The 19,352-nt window shown below is 35.5% G+C and overlaps 2 protein-coding genes across 7 annotated transcripts in view; both read left to right on the forward strand.

Moving 5' to 3' along the window:
* LOC111001386 (insulin gene enhancer protein ISL-1) overlaps nt 1-7,644 on the forward strand; it is a 34,410-nt gene extending 26,766 nt beyond the window's left edge. Inside the window, exons 3-10 of one of the 2 annotated variants that reach the window (XM_022271275.2) lie at nt 1,620-1,750; nt 2,093-2,160; nt 2,679-2,784; nt 4,673-4,790; nt 5,284-5,446; nt 5,757-5,864; nt 6,038-6,145; nt 6,253-7,644. In XM_022271275.2, the coding sequence (XP_022126967.1) occupies nt 1,620-1,750; nt 2,093-2,160; nt 2,679-2,784; nt 4,673-4,790; nt 5,284-5,446; nt 5,757-5,864; nt 6,038-6,145; nt 6,253-6,363 (913 nt within the window). In that variant the 3' untranslated portion in view covers nt 6,364-7,644. The remainder of the gene's footprint in view (nt 1-1,619; nt 1,751-2,092; nt 2,161-2,678; nt 2,785-4,672; nt 4,791-5,283; nt 5,447-5,756; nt 5,865-6,037; nt 6,146-6,252) is intronic. The other variant, XM_022271276.2, reaches the window with a different exon arrangement.
* Nucleotides 7,645-9,508: 1,864 nt separating this feature from the next.
* Nucleotides 9,509-18,979, forward strand: LOC111001346 (endoplasmic reticulum metallopeptidase 1). 5 transcript variants are annotated; one of them, XM_022271222.2, is made up of 20 exons: nt 9,509-9,696; nt 10,534-10,608; nt 11,138-11,191; nt 12,092-12,208; nt 12,532-12,712; nt 12,835-12,996; nt 13,156-13,283; nt 13,661-13,759; nt 13,852-13,993; nt 14,067-14,218; nt 14,706-14,850; nt 15,908-16,028; nt 16,140-16,242; nt 16,314-16,506; nt 16,601-16,782; nt 16,865-17,005; nt 17,091-17,284; nt 17,802-17,914; nt 17,981-18,162; nt 18,391-18,979. In XM_022271222.2, exons 1-20 carry the CDS (start codon nt 9,652-9,654, stop codon nt 18,556-18,558), a joined length of 2,697 nt encoding a protein of 898 aa, XP_022126914.2. In that variant the 5' UTR covers nt 9,509-9,651; the 3' UTR covers nt 18,559-18,979. The 5 variants fall into 5 exon arrangements, with proteins under 5 accessions (XP_022126914.2, XP_022126913.2, XP_022126916.2 ...); XM_022271221.2 differs by having other exon boundaries at nt 9,510-9,696; nt 17,091-17,299; XM_022271223.2 differs by lacking the exon at nt 9,509-9,696 and adding an exon at nt 10,278-10,343 and having other exon boundaries at nt 17,091-17,299.
* Nucleotides 18,980-19,352: the final 373 nt, after the last annotated feature.

Below are 19,352 nucleotides of genomic sequence, written 5' to 3' on the forward strand. Positions count from 1 at the left end.
GACGTTTGACCCACGTTTCTGCACTAAAATAAATAGTGGTACATTTTGGTCGCATGGGTGTACTGTTGTTATCCTTGACATTTGATTTTAAAATATTTAAACGTTTATTATTTATCTATTAAAATACAAATTAAATATTAGACTTTGAGAGTAATTTAATGGTGATACTACTTACTTTAATTACTTACTTAACTTAAGTTTCCGTTTATTTTCCTATTCATATAAATACAGTATATCTACCCTTAATTAAAATCGTATGAAAGTTGAGTCAAGCAGTTTTCCGTTCTACCATGTGAATTTCCACGCGTTCATATTTAAAACTTGAATAGAAAAGTGCCAACAATTACTTTTCAGATAATGAAAATATACCTATTATGATTGTGATAATAACATTTCTCCCGCACGATGTGAATGTGTGTGGTCCGGCAGCTGTAGTGCCTCAACAGATGTATTTGCTCCACGTAATTAGATATCCTTACATTTACCGAAAATAACGTCATTTCTCTTGCCAATTTCTACACGTATATATTCCATTCAAGTATCTACAATCTAGTTAAACTTTAAGTACCTAAAAGAATACAGAAAAATAGATAACCGTGAGGGTACAGCTGGAGAATTACCCTACTTACGGGAGATAATAAAAATCTTGCATTATTTCAATACTTGAGCTTCACTCAGTTAATACCTAAGTATATACAGTAGGTATAAAGCCTTGATCCAGTTTGAATAAAAGTTTCCACTAAAGTACACGTACACGTACAAAGTATATTTTCTTTCCCTGTAAAGTCATAATAATATCCTTAGAACATCTGGAGCTTAACAAGATCCCAACCTGATTAGTAATAAATTATAGGAATTCCTTTAACTTTTAAACTAGGCTACATTCTTGCAAATGTAGTTGTGTAAAATTATTGTTAAATTTTACACAACTACATTTTAACTACCATTTATGAAAATAATTATTATAATAAATAATTTTATTTTGTCATACGAATCGCGAGCCGTTATGATATTAAAGCGCAGTTTAAGAAATGCATGTAAGTTGAATACACGGATCTAAAGTTGACAATTTGTCTCGTCTTAAAAAACCTTTCGCCATTTACCCTTAAATGGAGTTCTCTAGAAGGGGATGTAACCTGAAAATCCATAAGTACATTTTGAAAACCCCCGGGGGTTATTGACCGGCACACCCTCCAATCTCGCTAAAAGCATTCGCTATAGGTGTAGACTGTACGGTTGTTTGTATTAGGTAGACTAGTTCCACTTTTTAATCGCTAATGCATTTTAGGGATTTAAACTAACGTTTTAAGAGAGATATAATTATGTTATTGCTCGTACAAGACTGTGCTAGCAATTAAGAGAGGTATAGGTATTATATATTTGAGATATGTTTAAATTAAAAAAATAACCTAGGCTGCATGAATATGTAATAATTGTCCGGGTTTTATATGTATTGTTAGCTAGCTAATGTAAGAAATTAATGTACTTAGGTAACCAGAAAGTGACTATTCCAGTTTGAACGTTGGAAGATAATCTCTGCATAAACGGAATTCATCATAATTGTACAAACCTTAAAAGTAAAATAAAATTGGGTCTTTTATATGAGATTTGTTTTCCAGGTTATTTGGTACAAAATGCGACAAATGCGGCGCTTCCTTTAGTAAAAACGACTTTGTAATGCGAGCGAAAACGAAAATCTACCACATCGACTGCTTCAGATGCTGCGCCTGCGCTAGACAATTAATACCTGGTTTGTATTCATTCATTCATATAAAATGAAAGAGCTACTTCTACTAAAACTACTTTCGTTAGGTAGAGGGATTTATTTCCTAAATGTCTATAATATTTTCCTTATCTATAAGTTACTTATTATGTCATTGTTGTTTATGAGTCTTAAATATTTATTATTATTAATATGAAAATAAAATTTAAAACTAAAACTAAAATTATAACTAATTAATTAAGCCTAGCAACATTGATACTGGTGGTAAACGCGCCAATCTAGGCACGCAAGCCGTCAGCATTATTTATTCCTGTTTTATTATGACGCGATTAAAATATGCTCTTGTAACATATAAACATTTGACTTCAGGTGACGAGTTCGCGTTGCGGGAAGGAGGCGCCCTATATTGTAGAGAAGACCACGATGTTTTAGAAAAGGTAATTTTATTCATCTCTTATTGAGTTTCAAGCAATTTGTTTCCTTTCCACTCATTGATTTCATTTTTTTTCATGAACATTTTATAACTGATGGGTAGGTAAACATGTATAAAATAACAAAATATTTATCAAACATCAAATGCTTGCAGTAGAGTGATCGGTCTTCTGTGGCATGTATGTGTCTTATATTTTTGTTTGTACGTGTGAGAGAATATGATGTAACTATTTAGTTAATATGCCATTTTGTATATCATTTCAAATTGAGCAAATAAATAATTATACTGTGCACAAATTCTAACCGCTGGGAGCGTTACGAGAAAAAGTACTATGTCTCGTTCTCCGTCTGGGGACAGAAGACTTAACTTGAGATAACTGATGAGAACTTGAAGTCTAAGCTGTCTAGACTAGTCAAGAAGAATGCGTCTATCCCATTAAGATAGAAGTTTAATTAATGACAATCCATTGGTACCGCTGTATATAAACACTAAATGTGATGAATAAGATGTGTCTGTTTCTAGAGTGCAAATACAAGCGGAAGCAGTAACAGCAACGCAGAAAGCAACAACAACACCACACTCAGTAACAACAACTCACACCTTCCGCCCGAGCTGGGCTCCATGAGCGGTCAGTACCTACTTCTCTTTTTTACTATTGACGTTGATTCGACATATCTTTTGCTGCGTTCATTTAGCTTAAGAACACAACGATTCAACATTAATATTACTACTTAAAGAATATACTAACGCCGAAACCCAATAATGTATTCACAATCTCAGATAGAAAATAATCCGAGATTGAGGATTGTCAGACCGTGACAGTCAATCGATCGCCTATCTGCATCCCAATAACCAAACCCTACGAAGACAATCCATTTTTAGTGACATTAAAAAAATTAAGAACTTAATTCACCAGCCAAACCAAAAATTTCTTATTAAATGCCAGGAAATCTAAAAGCCGGTTGTCCCTGCATCTAGACTGGAATATTTATCGACCTTCAACTCGGTCCCCTCTCAGTCTGCTGGACTGAAATAGGAATAATTTGTGATACAAGCGTTGCGAGTAATATCGCGTTATCAGCTTATCACTACGGATTCTGGTTTACAATGATAATCGACGCACGATCGGACTGTGATTGAGGGTACACTGGGCGACGCGGCTTTATCAGTCACTGAATTTTTTTAAGGATAAAAATTTTGAATTTGTAAATGCGCTCACTGTACAGAGTATTATTGTAAATTAATAAAGTTTAAAGCTGTGAAAATGATATATTGATTTTTTCATATTAGTTGAACTCTTTGTAAAAGGTAACTCGACACGTCTTATATAATATCGTTGCATTGCTATGAGCCAATAAAATAGGACTTTTTGAATTTGACCTCGAAATATCATATAGGAGAGACCTTCATCAACTGATAGTATACACTATACACAACTAACCTTATACTGGTTATAATTAGTATGATATAATTTGAATGTTTTCAGAATATTTTTTTTCTAAAATCATTTCATTCTGTTTTTTTTACAAAGATTACGACTAAAAAGCATAAACCTCGATCCCTCTTTTCGAAATAGGTGAAATCTAGGCTCAACTTGTGTGACAGACTGTTTGCTATCAATGTTTGAAGTGCGCCGACAAAGAGGCCGCTCCGTTTAATTGTACCGCGTCAAAGTATCAGTTATTTTTTATCGATCGCAATTAGTTTCGCGACCTTCACGTTTTACTGAGGGTTCAGAAACTAGACGGTTAGTTGGGCATCCTATTACTCAAGGCCTACAAGGCACTTTCATTAACCTGCATTACATCGAAACAAAATGCCAGTTACTTGAAAAACTGAATATAAATAAATGAAAATCTTCATAAAATATCTGCTACTGAATACTTTGTTTTAATCATAGTTATGTTATTTTTTGGCCATTTAATATTAGTCACAAATAAAAATATAGTTACTTGATTTCTTTTTCGTTAGGGATGCGTTTTGGTAGATTTTTTATTATGTATCGGACAAAAACAATGAAATTTCTGTAAGAAAAGCTAATATCAATATTGCATTAAGCTAATGCAAAATATGTCCAAGGATATCAAAGTGAATACATAATCACGAGTTAATCATTGGGGTCCGGCGAGGATTATCCAGGTGTGAAGTGGGACTACAGTTAATCCATCTATCCGAGGACCAGTGTGCATTAATTATTCATGCCTCTTCTGTTCTGTACTTAGCTGGTCACTTCTAAAGCTTTTCAAATCATCAACATAGGATATATCTAATCGTATTTGTTTATGTGTGATTATGGTGTCAGGTGTGATCATCTTAACAATTATTTCAAATACGATATACAAAATAGTATATTTTCGCTCTATTAAAATTTGAACCTTAGTCAAAGTAAATTTATTATCTACCGGCTGATATCTGCTATGTACGAATTAGTGTGATAATATCATATAAAATTTAGTGAATCGTTAAAGTATAATTTTATTAATTGATTTAACGGGAGGACACTTGTTTTATTTCAGATTCAGGCAGCGAGTCGGGATCGCACAAGAGTGGCAGAGCGCGGGCGGGGGGCGCGGCCGACGGGAAGCCCACGCGAGTTAGGACCGTTCTCAATGAGAAGCAACTGCATACACTTCGGTGAGGTCACATTAAGATTATACATGCCCTTGAAAATATATCAAAAGTATATCAATATATTACTTTATATTTACTCATTCTTTTTAGTTTTTATGTTTTTATCAAAGGCCTGGTCCATTCATACGCGGTTACCTTAATATTGTCTATCAACTTTATAAATTGTTTTCCTCTGCATTTATTGTGCCTTGGGCGCCAGTTACGTATTTTCTTGGTCCTCTTTTCTGTTCCTCTTGCAATGTGTCCCACCCATTCTTACTTTAGTTTACTTATTATTGTAACATCTGCTTTGTTAGTTATTCCTTATAATGGCGTATTCTTTATTTTATCTATTCTTTTCTTTGAAATAATACCATTGATTTAAAATATCTACTTATAAATATTGTGTTATATCAGAAGAACCTTTCCTAGTATAGATAATAATGATCCATCCAGGACCACCTGATGAATGATTAGAATAAAGACTTCGGTACTTATTACATAATTACTCTTCTAGAACCTGCTACGCAGCCAACCCTAGACCTGACGCACTGATGAAGGAGCAGCTGGTGGAGATGACAGGCCTCAGTCCGAGGGTGATCCGGGTGTGGTTCCAGAACAAAAGGTGTAAGGACAAGAAGAAGACCATCCAGCTCAAGATGCAGATGCAACAGGAGAAGGTGAGTTGATTGCTTATTGCTGTGTCACTTATAATTGCCTTTTTTAACTCGAGAATACGAATTCATCTTAAATCTAGGTTCAAATTCGGTTCATTAAAGCACTAGAGATTAATTTATAGCACTTAATTATCCTTGGATATACTCATATGTCAAAAACCACTGAAGAGATGTTAATAAAATATGCACTGCACTTCTCTAAGTAGGTGCACCAAAGAAAAATTCTAGTAATTTGGAATAATTGTCAGCAATTTTCTTGATTACTGAGATGAATATTTGAGTGGCATTATTTTGATGACGCTTAATACCCAAGCAGGAAGGTCGTCGCCTGGGCTACATGTCCATGGGCGTGCCTCTGGTGGCTGGCTCCCCCGTCCGACACGAGCCGGGCGCCGCTGCGGCCGGAGCCTTGGCGCTCGAGGTAAATGTACTCTCTGTTTTCCAGTAGACAAGTTCATACACGTCGAGAGCTATGTTATTATTAATTATTAGATTGCAAAAATGAATTGAATTATAGATAAAAATTTAGTGATCTTTTAAATTAACTACTTTCTCAAAGACGAGCAAATAAATATAAAAAGAGTTGGGTCGCAGGTGACGGCCTACCAGCCCCCTTGGAAGGCTCTCTCGGATTTCGCCCTTCACGCTGACTTAGACAGGGCTCCTCATCACAGCGCCGCCTTCCAGCATCTCGTCAATCAGGTATATTATTCAACTCGATATCAATCCAATATACAAGTATAATCTGAATAAATAGTTAATAAGCAAAATACTCTTTGTAAATTTTTACACTGCCTTTCCGTCTCCAGATGCACGGCTACGACATGCCCTCCCTCCCCCCTCCGCGGCCCCCGCACTCTACCGAAGACAACTACGTCACGTACCTCGAGAGCGACGACAGTTTGCCCCCCTCCCCCTAGTGCCGTCTCTCCTAACCCCCCCAAGGGCGGGACTCGAACTAACTTAATATTTCAATTGTGAAAAATAATTTTGTGATTTTATATTATCAAAGATGAAAATAATGATCTTAATTCGAAACTGAAAAGTCGATAGAATAAGATTGTGTAAGTTTTTTAAATGTATTTATGAATATAATTATTAATTGAAGACGTCTCAGTGCACCTGGCCTTGTTAGACCCTTAAAAACAAAAGTCATAGACAAACTGTAACGAAGGATGAAATTGTGACGCGTTTCGTTTGATTGCGTCAAACGGAATGGCGGATATTGTCCATTATCTCAAATTGGACTGGACGCTCTTGGCGCTAATCACTGTCAAACGGAACGCGCCATTTCTAACTAAATTTAGCGTCAAACAAAAATTTGTTGTACTTATCTGTTCAACGTGTATTTAAATTTGTATAAAACGTTTACTTTTTCTTTCACAACACCTAAAACAATTTCTTGAGACGTATCACACAACTGCTGTGACTTGCCAGCGTACATTACATATTAATGAAATGATTCTTATTCGTTTCAAAGTGTTGACAATTGTGCTAGAATAGAAATATTGTTTAATTTGTTATTAAAAGTTTACCACTAGCTATAAAGTGTAATCAAGTGTATATCTATAAAATTACTTATTTTAATTTAAGTGTAAATAATTTGTAAAAAGATTGTATTATATAATATGAATTATTATCTTAGCTAAAATATATTAATATTGTGCAGCGAACCTAATTACATTAAACGTACTAAAACTTTATTGTATGTAAATAATATTGAAGGACTACTTATTATTAAAGCGATCTAAATACTTACTCTAAAATCATCCATTTTAAAATATTCATTTTATCGTTATATGTTATTGCATAGCTTTTTTATCCTTTTGCGATACGAAACGAATATTAAATCTGTAAAGTATGGTTTTTGTAAATGTTTATAGTAGTTATTTCATATTTGAATCATTTTGTGCGATCTAAAGACTATAAACTTGTTAAGCTACGGGTGGTGTGCTATGCTAATATTTCATAGAAATACCAGATTTTAATTTATTCTGTAGTTAAATATACACTGTATTTAGATTGTGCGCATAATATAAAATAAAACATCAAGTACCTTTAGACTTAACTCTTATTTTCCTATGCACTCTCTTGAGAGGCGTGTAGCAAGCTGCACAAATTATACCTCATCTCTATCTTGTGTCTTGATTAAAACAATCAAATTTTCGCAAATTGTATCGTATTTTTCAATTCTTAAAAGGCCGGCAACTCACTCGCGAGCCCTCTGGCATTGAGTGTCCATGGGCGGCGGTATCACTTAACATCAGGTGAGCGTCCTGCCCGTTAGCCCCCTGTTCTATAAAAAAAAATTGTAACGGAGGCGCAATTCACGAAAGAGTGTCACACTAAGATCATCTAAAATCTAAATGTGTAAACAACAATTTGGACATACAAACTACGACGGTAGGTACTTTAATATAGGCATAACTTTAGTCAAAACCTATAGTCCATTAAAATGTTACATTTTTTAAACCTTGCGTTTTTTAGAGGACGCAATTTTATTTTTTTAATGTGTAGGGCGGGTCAGTGTAAAGCTAAAACCAGGTTTGTGGGGTCACCAGTCACCACCCTTGTCCCACGGCCGCCATCTTGAAAATAGGGGTTGAAATGGTATTTACGATATATCTCTTAAACTATTTATTTGATAATAAAACATGTTAACATTCTTTGTTGCAAATTAAATTCTCTACAACTTTAGTCCCGTAACTTTTTGTCGTAGAACTATAAATAAAAAAGTTATAAGCGAAAATCTTCAGAAATTCGAGAAAAAAATTTATATTTTTCGATGTAACTTTTTTTTTATCATTTTACGAAACAATGATATCTGACCATTTTTGTAGATCGTTTTTTGAGGAACAACTTTTATTCGCATCATACATTAAGTCAATAGTTAAGGTTTTACAGCGCTCCGAAGTGAGTATTTTTCAGTACTCTTAACTATACCTATATAATACGTATGTACCTATAATATGTCATCAGTTACTGTTTGTTTTTTTTGTTATTAGAATATTTAAAATTTTACAAATCAACATTTTCTAAAAAAATTAAAAATTTGTTTTCTAGTCAATCAAAGAATGTGGCCTATATTACACATCTAACAAAACCTTAGCATTTAATTTTATCATTTAAAATTACATCAAAAACAAAAAAGAAAGGTTAAAGTATTTCGGCGGGTACAACCAACTCGTATCGCAGCTCGGCGAGCTCAAGAGTTGTTAAGTATAATAGGAGATGAAAACGATGGAACGAATGATGCAAAATGGTTAGAAGAGTAGCTAGTTTTGAAGATGAAGAAGATGGTGCAATACTAGTATAGATATTCGGCCCATTCAGAAAATCCTCGGCCTTCTGAATACTTGATATAAATATTATTTATATGTTCGTTATGAAAGATATTTATCAATTTATTTAAATGTTATTATTACTAAATAAATATTTTTAATCTTCAGAATTTGTGTTTCATAATTTAGGAATTATAATACTCAGCTTAGTTTTTGTGATGAAATATTTCTAGGGGGGGGGTCACAGAAAGTGTGGCACAGCGTGACAATAGGTAATAAATCTGATGTGATGAATGTGACGTATTTTATGAATTGCTCCATACTACCTTATTACCATTTACACATACAATATACTAATTTGGCAAAAAAACTACTCCGAAGAATAATATGTTTTAAAAAGAAAATAAAGTTTTTATCGGTATTCCTGCTTTTTTTCACCTATGAAATACTTTGAGTGTACTCTTTTTGAATATAAAATAGTTGGTCACCCTAAGGCCTTTAACAATTTAACGCTTGTATATAATACAGGTTACAACGTTTTTTTTGCTTTAGCCCTTTAGTTAGATTTTTTCTGTGGATATAATTTAAACGATCTACTAAAAATATATATAAAAAAACTATTTAAAATGTGATAACATAGTCTATACTAATAATGATAATATAGTAAGTCATTACTGTTTACTTCTCACCTGTACAAACATTAGTTATAATAAATATATACTCTGTGATTCTGAAGTTCGAACTTCGAAGCGAACTTCAAATTCCAATTTTTATATATATATTTATTTTTAGGTAAATAAAAACATTGCCTTTAAAGAAATATATTTCTAATTTATAAAAGTAGTAATATATTTGACGCTTAAATTATGTCATAATGTTACAACTGTTGTGTGATGATAGTATAATAACAATAAATAGAAATCAACCATGTCTGTCGAACGAGGAAATTTTAAAAGCATCCGAACATCGCTGGTAAGCCTTTCTTTTTTCCCACCACCTATAATTATTCAATTCCAAATTAGATATACATATATATATATATATATATATATAAAGCCGGAGTCTTTCTGTTGGATTGTAATTAAAAAACTTCACTATGCCATCTCTTCTGATATCATATCACAATTCAGTGCTCAATATAAAGTTCTGTAAAATTGAGAGGGGTATAAATATTGCTTTTCATAAGCTAATATGCCACAGTATTCACAATATACAATTTTAATGTGTGCAAATGAATATCATGCAAGTGAATAAATTTTTAAGGGATGGAATTCTAATAAATATTATATAAAAAATTTATATAATATAAGAAAGTTGGTAATCACTCTGATATATGCTGTCAAATTTTTGTATCTTAGACATGCTGGTTTCCTTATATATTTATCTTCACTTATATAAACACAGACTTGTAGATTACTCAAAATCTTTACTAAAAATACCATTTTAATTATATTCACATTTATTGTATCATACTAAAAAAAATGACACATTCTTTTTATCTTTAGGCCAGTTATAAATGTCTTATTTCAACAAGTATATTTTAAGATTAACTTATCTGATAGCATTTCAGTCAAGATTATTTAGTTTATTGTGTTAAAATGGACATTGAAGATACCATTGTAAGTTTTTTGTACAATAATATTCTTTTCTCCTTTTTATTGTTAACTACATATTATCTATAACATTTTATTTTCTTTTACTTAAAGTCAGATATGGTTTTTAAAATTACAAAAAACATATAAAAAAACAATCAAGTTTTTGATATGTTTTTTGTAATTTCAGATAAAAAAATTGATTGGTTTGTTGCAGACAGCTAAGCAGCCATACGCTGGTGTTCCCTCAATGGACTATGATGAGGCTAAGCAGGAGAAGCCATGGCAGAGGGTTAATTTCTGTACCTGCATTAGTTGTGATGTTTATAAGCCAAAACTATTTTTAGCTAGCTTTTGTTCTAGGCTTTACATAAATTTATAAATTTACACTTTCTTACCATATACAAAAACATGCATATGAAAAAGCAGGTTACATAAGTTATTAGGCAACGGGTGGCACATATTATGTGTGTGGATCAGTCCTGTTGGGCTTTTCTGTAATTAACAATTTGGTTGCTGGCTGTAGTTAATTGTTATTATAGGCAATTCTTATGTTGATTGCTCTTTTTTTATTAAAAATATTTTTTTTTAATATTGTTCACTAACATAATAATCAAATAAATCTTGGTTTATTGGTCTAATTAATACTTAATTTTAATATTATTAATTTGAATTATATGGTGTAAAAAGAAGACTTTTTTCTGGCTTTCATTAAGCACAAAAGATGCATAATTGGCATTACAAAATAATAATATCTTGATTTGTTTGGCAATGTCAAGTTGATAATTATTTTTACAGGTTTTATATTTTTAATGTTCTAGGCAATAGATGTTTTGGCGAAAAAAGGCACGCATTTATACGAGCCAGTGAAATCTGTAAGTAGTTTTTTGGTGAATTGACCTGTAAGGATAATTATGTGTTGAATTGTTAATGTGAAAATTGAATTAAAATTTTGCTTTTGCTTATCTGAATGTTTATTCTCTCTTCGTTCTTAACATCCTTATTTAAGGTGCCTTGTGGATGTCTTGCTAGTATTCTGTGTATTAGTGTAGATGTAAATATTTGATAAGAAGATTAAGATATATAAAGCCTGGAACCAATATTTGACGCCGGTTCCCGCAATATCAATGTTCTTAGACAATATGTTAGTTTAATTAAGTTATAGTTTTTAGGCCTAGTGATAAAATATCAAATCCTTTTCTAAAAAAGAAGGGAAAGAAAAGAGTACAAGTAAAATTTAAATAAAGATGTAGAACACGCTCCCTATTATAATAAAAAAAAAACATATGTGCAATTCACACATGGTAGAAGTGAAACCTTCAAAAACATTTTTTTTATTATTAATCATATATAAATTAATCATTTTCCATTATCTAAATGTGTGTGTTCTTTTAAAACAGTATATTTTAATGATAAATTTTAATTTATAAGTTTAATATAAATTTTTAATTTGGGAAAAACTAAAACATCGAAAGTTTGAAATTCGATCAAATGAAAAAGCGGCAGTAAAGAGAGGCTGTATAATGCCTGCTATCTCATTTTCTCCCACGTTAAATCATATGATGAATTGATGTTTCTGTCTCTCTTTACCGCTGCATCCGGTTTGAAATCACGACGATTCGAAAGAAGTTTATCTATCTCATTTTCTCCCACGTTAAATCATATGAATTAATGTTTCTGTCTCTTTTTACTGTCGCTTTTTCGTTGCATCCGGTTTGAAATCACAACGATTCTAAAGAAGTTTCACTTCAAAAACGTTACATTTTGGTGTTTAGGTACCGAGTCCCTATATATTACTTCTGCTGGGTTTCTACTTGCTACTGGGATACTGCGCTCAACTTGTAGAAGACGCCATGCCTGCTGTAATAAGAGACAAAGACATATCGGTCAATGTAAGTAGTTTTATCTGAATATCATCCAATAATTATATTACTCATAATATATTATATTTTACAGTTTAATTATGTAGTAATTGATGTTAATGAGATATGAAATCAAAATTATATTAAGTACTTTAAATTTTGACATTGTGATTTTTGGTATAAATAATAAACTGCAATTACCAAAGTTTTAATGTCCAATGTATACCGACTTCTCCGTTAGTAGAATCTATTTTCTTTTTTAGAAATAGCTTAACTCATAATCAATTATCACTTAATACGGCTGTAGGAGGTGCAGTTAGAAAATTCTTACTGAATGTATAACTTGTTTTCAGAACACAAACACGTTCAGCGAGGAAACCGCACGGAGATATTTAAACATTATTCTGGGGGATCAGCCGCGGGTGGCCGGTACTAAGTACCACTTGGAAAAGGCTCAAGATTTGAAAAAAATGTTGGACGATGTTGCGAGTAAAGCCAGCTTACCCGTTAGGACGGATTGGCAATTCGTCTCTGGTAAGTCGTTGACCTATTAATATCCTTAACACCAACCCTTTGTTATATTAGTATATGAAGTATATTATATATGTTAGTATAGTTGTTAGTATCAATTTACATGAACCGAGCTTTCTTTACAGGAGACTTCTGGATCCAATTTAAAATCCCACACGCCAATGTGTACCAGAACCTGTCGAACATAGCGGCCGTGTTGGAGGGCGACAGTGGGTTCAATCCCGACGGGAGTACACGAGAATCATTATTGGTCAACTGTCACTATGATTCCGTCCCCTATGCGATAGGTGAGATATTTTTCATACTATTTTGTAAAAAAAAATCCCATCATCATTTCTTTCATCGATAACTTAATTGAACCATACAAATAAAAAATAAAATAAAATAGGCTTCGTAGATTGTACCCCACGCCCATACCCCATTATTATCTCCTGAATCGTTTGCAGGAGCATCCGATAATGGTGTATTTTGCGCGGCGATGGTGGAAGTGTTAGTGCGACTGTCGAGACGAAAGAAGAGATTCAAACACAACATTGTGTTTCTATTTAATGGAGCCGAAGAAAATCCTCTGCAGGTAAAAGATAACAAAACCTTTTCATTGGCTGAATCAGGATGAGCTTACATCAGTGGAGTCTCATATCATTCATTCTATTTAAAAACAATTTTTTTTTGCATTTGACACTAGTTCCGAACAGTGGAAGAAAACATTGTGAGGTAATCGACTTGCCTTCGATTCAAAAACCTTAAAAGAACAAAAACATGATCGTTTCCTGATACAGAAATCTGAGGCCAAGATGGTTTCTTTAATTCTAGATGTTTTGTCAGTTATGAGTTCGGATAATCTTTCTTTATAGGTTATATTCGGAATTCGAGCATCTCGTATAAGTAAAGTTGGCATGGCTTTTGCAGCTTTGCCGTTGGTCATTAAAAGTTTATTTAAGATATTTTCAGGGCAGCCACGGCTTCATTTCTCATCCTTGGTTCAAAGGCGTCACGAATGTCATCAATTTGGATTCGGCCGGAATGAACGGGAAAGCCCAAGTGTTCCAGGTGAGCGTCTGTTTCTTCTCTTTCTCTTTTTTTGTGCCAAGAATGATTGCAATGTAAACTTTTCTCGTTATAATCTTCCGCGATATCTTTAGGCCACCGATCCGCGTATGCTATCCGCGTACGGACGCACAAATCGGCCCGCCGGACAGAGCGTCGGACAGTTCCTCTTCTCGACCGGTATCATTCCATCCGACACGGATTTTAGAATATGGCGCGACTTTGGGAACGTCCAAGGTGAGTTCGCCTCAATGTCGTCTCCGAAAGATATGATTATCATTACTTGTCTTTATGCCTTATTGCCTTTCAGGATTGGATATAGCTTTCGTGAAATGGGGCCACGTGTACCACACTCGTAACGATCGCACCGAGCATGTGAAGCCGGGCGTGGTCCAGTGCGCCGGAGACATGTTGTTGGACTTGGTCATCCGGTTGTCCGACGACGACGCATACAAGCAAATGGTGAATATATCATGTCAAGAGTTTATAAAGAAAAAGGAATTAAAATAAAGTAATTACCCGTCCAAGACATTATCAGAGTACTCGATCCAGCCTCAGTTTGTTGATCACGGTTCGGCTTTTGTATACTTGCGAGCAATCGAGAACGACATTCGAGAACTTTCTGGGTATAGACGTGTGTTCTTTTTCTATTCTAATCGTACGATTCAAGGTTACTCTAGATTCTAGAATATTCCTTTACCGTAGGGATATAACCAGTCCCGATAAAGCCTGAAAACGGGAATCAGACTTTATCAGGACTGTTAAAGTTAGGTAGGTTTATGTAAATTTCAATTCTCTCTTGAAACTTGAAAATATTTAATTCTAGCCAAATAATATTTTTTTACAAGACGTTGAACACTTATTCAGGAAAAAGTATTTTTATGGCACCTTTGAGTAGCTCACTCACATTGTCCTCAAAAACAATTTTTAATAAAGACTTTAATTTCAGAAACCTCCCTCCAGCGCAGTGTACTTCGACTACATGAACGCGGTGCTAGTGACGTACTCCGACAACGCCGCGTACGTCGTAGACACGCTCGTGTGTCTGTTCGCAGCTCTCTCTGTCTTGTACTACATCTGGCTCGTCGGATTTCGTGAGTTACTTTCGTTAAACGATTGACTTCCCGGACCCATCTTAACCTCAGTGTTGGCGTGCAGCGATGGAATTTCTATTTAAACACTCGTTCGTTGGAAGAAATACACCGTGAAAAAATTTGCTCTCATTGTGACCAATTTTAAGCTATTGCATAGATTTTATCGCGGGCTTTGAGCGAGGCGACCTAATCAAGAAATTCCGTAACGAAAATAAATATAGCACACTATGACGTCATATACGTGCGGCCAATACGAGTTAGAGTGGGACAGAACGCATACTGTGTATTCACATCTCTCTGACGAGGTCGGTGAAGTAGCGCAAGCGCGGCCAGCCCAGCCGCTACGAGTTAGAGTGAGACAGACTATATAGGCGTGTTAGTCTGATTATGGTAGAGTGGTAGATTGAATTACTATCAAAGAAAAAATACTACATCAATAAAATAAAAGTAAAAAAAACATATGTGCAATTCACACGTGGTAGAAGTGAAACCTTCAAAAACAAAGTTTTTATAATTAATCATATATAAATCAAACATTTTCTACTTTCTAAATGTATTAAACTTTTTATTAAAAACAGTATATTTTAATGATAAATTATAATTTATAGGTTTAATATAAATCTTTAATTTGACAAAAACTAAAACAACGAAAGTTCGAAATTCGATCAAATGAAAAAGCGGCAGTAAAGAGAGGCTGTATAATGCCTGCTATCTCATTTTCTCCCACGTTAAATCTTATGAATATATGTTTCTGTCTCTTTTTACTGTCGCTTTTTCCGTTGCATCCGATTTGTAATTACGACTCTAAAGAAGTTTCTCTATCTATCTCATTTACTCCCACGTTAAATCTTATGAATATATGTTTCTGTCTCTTTTTACTGTCGTTTTTTCCGTTGCATCCCGTTTGAAATCACATCGATTCTAAAGAAGTTTTACTTCAAAAATAATTATAATTGCACGAGTTGATAAGATATAGCTTTACCGTTGCAGTCCGCGAGTACCACAGTCTCTCTTAAACTTCGGACAGCTGCTAATTCTAAAAAACGATTGCTCACAGGCATGTCGACGATACAAGAGCTGCTCTGGGCGTTGGGCGGCCGAATATTGTGCTCCGTCTGCGGGCTGCTCGCGGTCGCCCTCTTCACGGTGCTCACGGTCGCCACCACGACTCAGATGAGGTCAGGACTTCATTTATCTGTACATCTCTCGCTTATATTCTCCTTCTCATTCCAAATGAAATTACATTACCGTTGTGTCCATAATAAATGTACCTTTTCTAATACCTTCAGATATCTCTCTCAGCCTTGGATAATAGTAGCCATGTACTGGATTCCGTACATCGTAGCTGCGACCTCAGCGGCTCATCTGTTCGACTCTTGGAGAACTAAGAAGGTAACTTCGTCGTACTCTTCCATCACCCGTTGTATTTTGCTTTCAGTTCTTAAACTCAATATCTGTTTCAGACGGGCTTGAACCGCAGCATCCGCGCGAGCCAGGCCTCCACCGCCACCAGGATAGTGGTGCTGGGGGCGCTGGCGGCACTGCTGGTGACGCCCGACACGGCCGCCGTCAGATATCTGCTGACCGTCCCGCTTTTCTTCTCGACTTGTTCCAGCCTCGTTCTTCTCACACTGTTGAGATATTTTCGACTTTCGGGTGAGTTCTCATGAGACCTCGACTGGCTGTGAGTCAGGATTTCGGCGAAAAAATGTATGTTTACAAAAACAAAGATCTTTATAAATTTGACCAGGCTGGCAACACTTGCTACTGGAAGTGTCGCTTTCGACGCCCGCTCTGTTGTTCGTGTTTCCTCTGGCGGTGCGGTTGTCGGCCTTGCTGGTGCCGATAATGGGACGTCTGCCGAACGGCCAACCCGACTACGTGATCGCCGCCGCCAGTTGCTCGTTGTGCGTGCTCACTGCCGTTTGCGTGGTAAGCTATCGTCGGTCAATTGATCTAGTCCAAAATAAACTATGTACGGAACTCGGTACTGAAAAGAAACTCATGTTTTCAGTCGGGCGTCGAACTCCTGTTCTCCCGTAAGCGTCTCTGGTACGTCGCCGGGGCGGCGTCGCTGGTCTGCGTGGTCATCATGTTCGTCCCTTTCAGCCCTTACCAGGAGGATGGAGTCGCCGTTCAGAGGCACACGTGGTTCGTAAGTATTCCTCATGCATGAAGGTTTGAAGTACGCGTCATATTGCTGTGTAATAAATTCCCTCTCTTCTCTCTCTTCTCTCTAGCACTCGGAGATCGTCTCGTACGATCGGAACGGGTCGGTCGTGGAACGGACGTCCGGCGTCCTCGTCACCAAGTGGGACACGCACAACATCCGCTCGGCCGAAGAGGCCTTGAGGAACAGCGGCCTCAACGAGAGAAATTTAAAGGCCGACTGCGAGAGACATCCCTTCTGCAACCTGCCTCTGTACAGGCCGAGGTTGGGCGAGTATTTGTGAGTGCTAACCTGGGTTTGGATATGTAGCCTTAAACATAGACGTAGACACAATATTTATTACTAACAAAACACACTCACAGAAACACACAAAATAATAATGAAAAGATAAAAATATAGATAAAGTTAGACCTATTTGCAATTCTATAATTAATTATTTCTTCCGTCTTTACGTCTGAACCTTTAAAAACAAAGTTTTTATTATTAATAATATGTAATTAGACTTTTTTCACTATCTTTATGTAGGATTAAACTTTTTAGTTTGCGAGGGTAAAATTTTTACGAACCGTCACAAAGAGCGTTTTTGTCGAAGAAAAATGAGAAAGCGATTGAGATCGATTTAGAGAGAGTAAGGGAGATCAAGAAAAAAATATATTGGTTGATGTATTCGCACGCAATTTTTTATTTTTTTTAAACAACAAGGTATGTTTTTACTCAAACAACACTTTGTGTCTATGGATTGAACAGTTACAAAACAAAGGTTTAATAATTACATTTCCAGAAAAGACGGCCTCTTCTTGTTCATGGAGCCCCCGAATAAGTTGGAGCACTCCCTGCGCCTGACGAGTCGGACCTGCGTGGGAGACATTTGCAGAATGCAATTTATTATGACCGGTAAATCATTCTTTCACTAGAGTCATAATAATCTTAAACAAATAAATAAAAATTGTGAGGTTTCAGGTCCGCCCCACAACACGCTCATAATAGACCCCTTCCCCAACGTGACCCTGAACGGCTGGTCATTTTCGTCCCCACCGAAGCACTCGTTCTTCCACTCGAACCGACCCGTGTACCTCGTCACCCACTCCACGGCCACATTCAGCCTCTCCTTCGAGCCTTTGGTGTTCAGCCTGACGTTAATCGTGAGTATCTCTCGACCTGTCTTAGAATAACGGAATTCCGGTTTCCGGTTCCACTTGCGTCACTTCGAAGGTATTAATTGGTCTGGTTCCTCGGTGGTACACGATAAAGAAGAGAAGAGATTCCCCGAATACTTCGGTTAAATGATTGGATATTGATAAATTTTATTGAAGTAAGCTCTTCAAATGTATTTGTTTAGTAATTATATGAATTGGGATGTCCGGCGACAGGTTCCGCGCGGTCTGCAGTCCCAGCCCTTCGTGCGGATGAGCCACGACGCTCACCAGCTGCAGGATCCCGAAGGTCTCAGCCCGGCTTTCAAGAGGCTCATCGAGTCCGCGCCGAAGTACTTCAACATAGCGCCATCTGTCTGCTTTAAGAGTAACTATGAGTTTTGAGGGTACGTTTGGGTTGTTCATTCTTCCGAGGTTTTGCCTGATTGTGACGTCATTTTAAGTATTTAAAATGGCGCCATCGATACTCTGCTCCGAACCGTGAATAAAATTACCCAATTACATGTTACGAGAGTTGTAATCATTCCTTTTAGAACAAAAAAAATCAGATATTCTCAAATTGAGTCCTGTTAATAACGCCATCTACATTTTATCAGTGTATTCGATTTTCATATTTGCAGTTTAAACAATCACTCAATGGTAATAATGGAGATTATAAGTGGGTTGTAATAAATTAGAGGTTTAAGTTAAACTTGTAAGAATTGGTTGTTTTTATATGAACAAAGTTTTACACTTGTTGCTCTAGTTGTAAGATAGTTTATTTTTTTACATTAATACTATTCAATAAAGTTCGTAAAGAAAGTGATGTCTTTGTCTTTATTTATAACAAAAAATCTAACAGATGACCCTACATCGACAAGAGTACACCAATAAAACACTAAATAAAAAAACATAAGAAGCATTAGGAAAAACAAAGTAAAGAAATAACTAAGTGCTAGGCACTTATAAATCCCGTTAACCTGTGTACCTATTATGATATAAATATTACAACGATTCTAGAGATAGGATATGAATTGCTCCAGTATAAAGAGGTAACGGGACTGAATCTCTCGGCTGCATTTTCAGACTATGGGGCGATCGTCGAGATCTACGACTTTTTTTTAATGTAAAGTGGGAACAAACCGTGATTCATGTGGTATCAAATTATTTCAGTATAATTAGTATTATAACTATTTTCT

The sequence above is a fragment of the Pieris rapae genome, chromosome 18, assembly GCF_905147795.1.
Source record: "Pieris rapae chromosome 18, ilPieRapa1.1, whole genome shotgun sequence".
Taxonomy (NCBI): domain Eukaryota; kingdom Metazoa; phylum Arthropoda; class Insecta; order Lepidoptera; family Pieridae; genus Pieris; species Pieris rapae.

What these genes read in the sequence shown, in the direction of transcription:
- LOC111001346 (XM_022271221.2), top strand. Translation starts at nt 9,652, where the DNA reads ATGTCTGTCGAACGAGGAAATTTTAAAAGCATCCGAACATCGCTG. An exon ending in ACGACGCATACAAGCAAATG is followed by an intron (nt 14,219 to 14,705) that starts GTGAATATATCA and finishes CTTTAATTTCAG; the next exon opens with AAACCTCCCTCCAGCGCAGT. An exon ending in CCGAGGTTGGGCGAGTATTT is followed by an intron (nt 17,300 to 17,801) that starts GTGAGTGCTAAC and finishes TTACATTTCCAG; the next exon opens with AAAAGACGGCCTCTTCTTGT.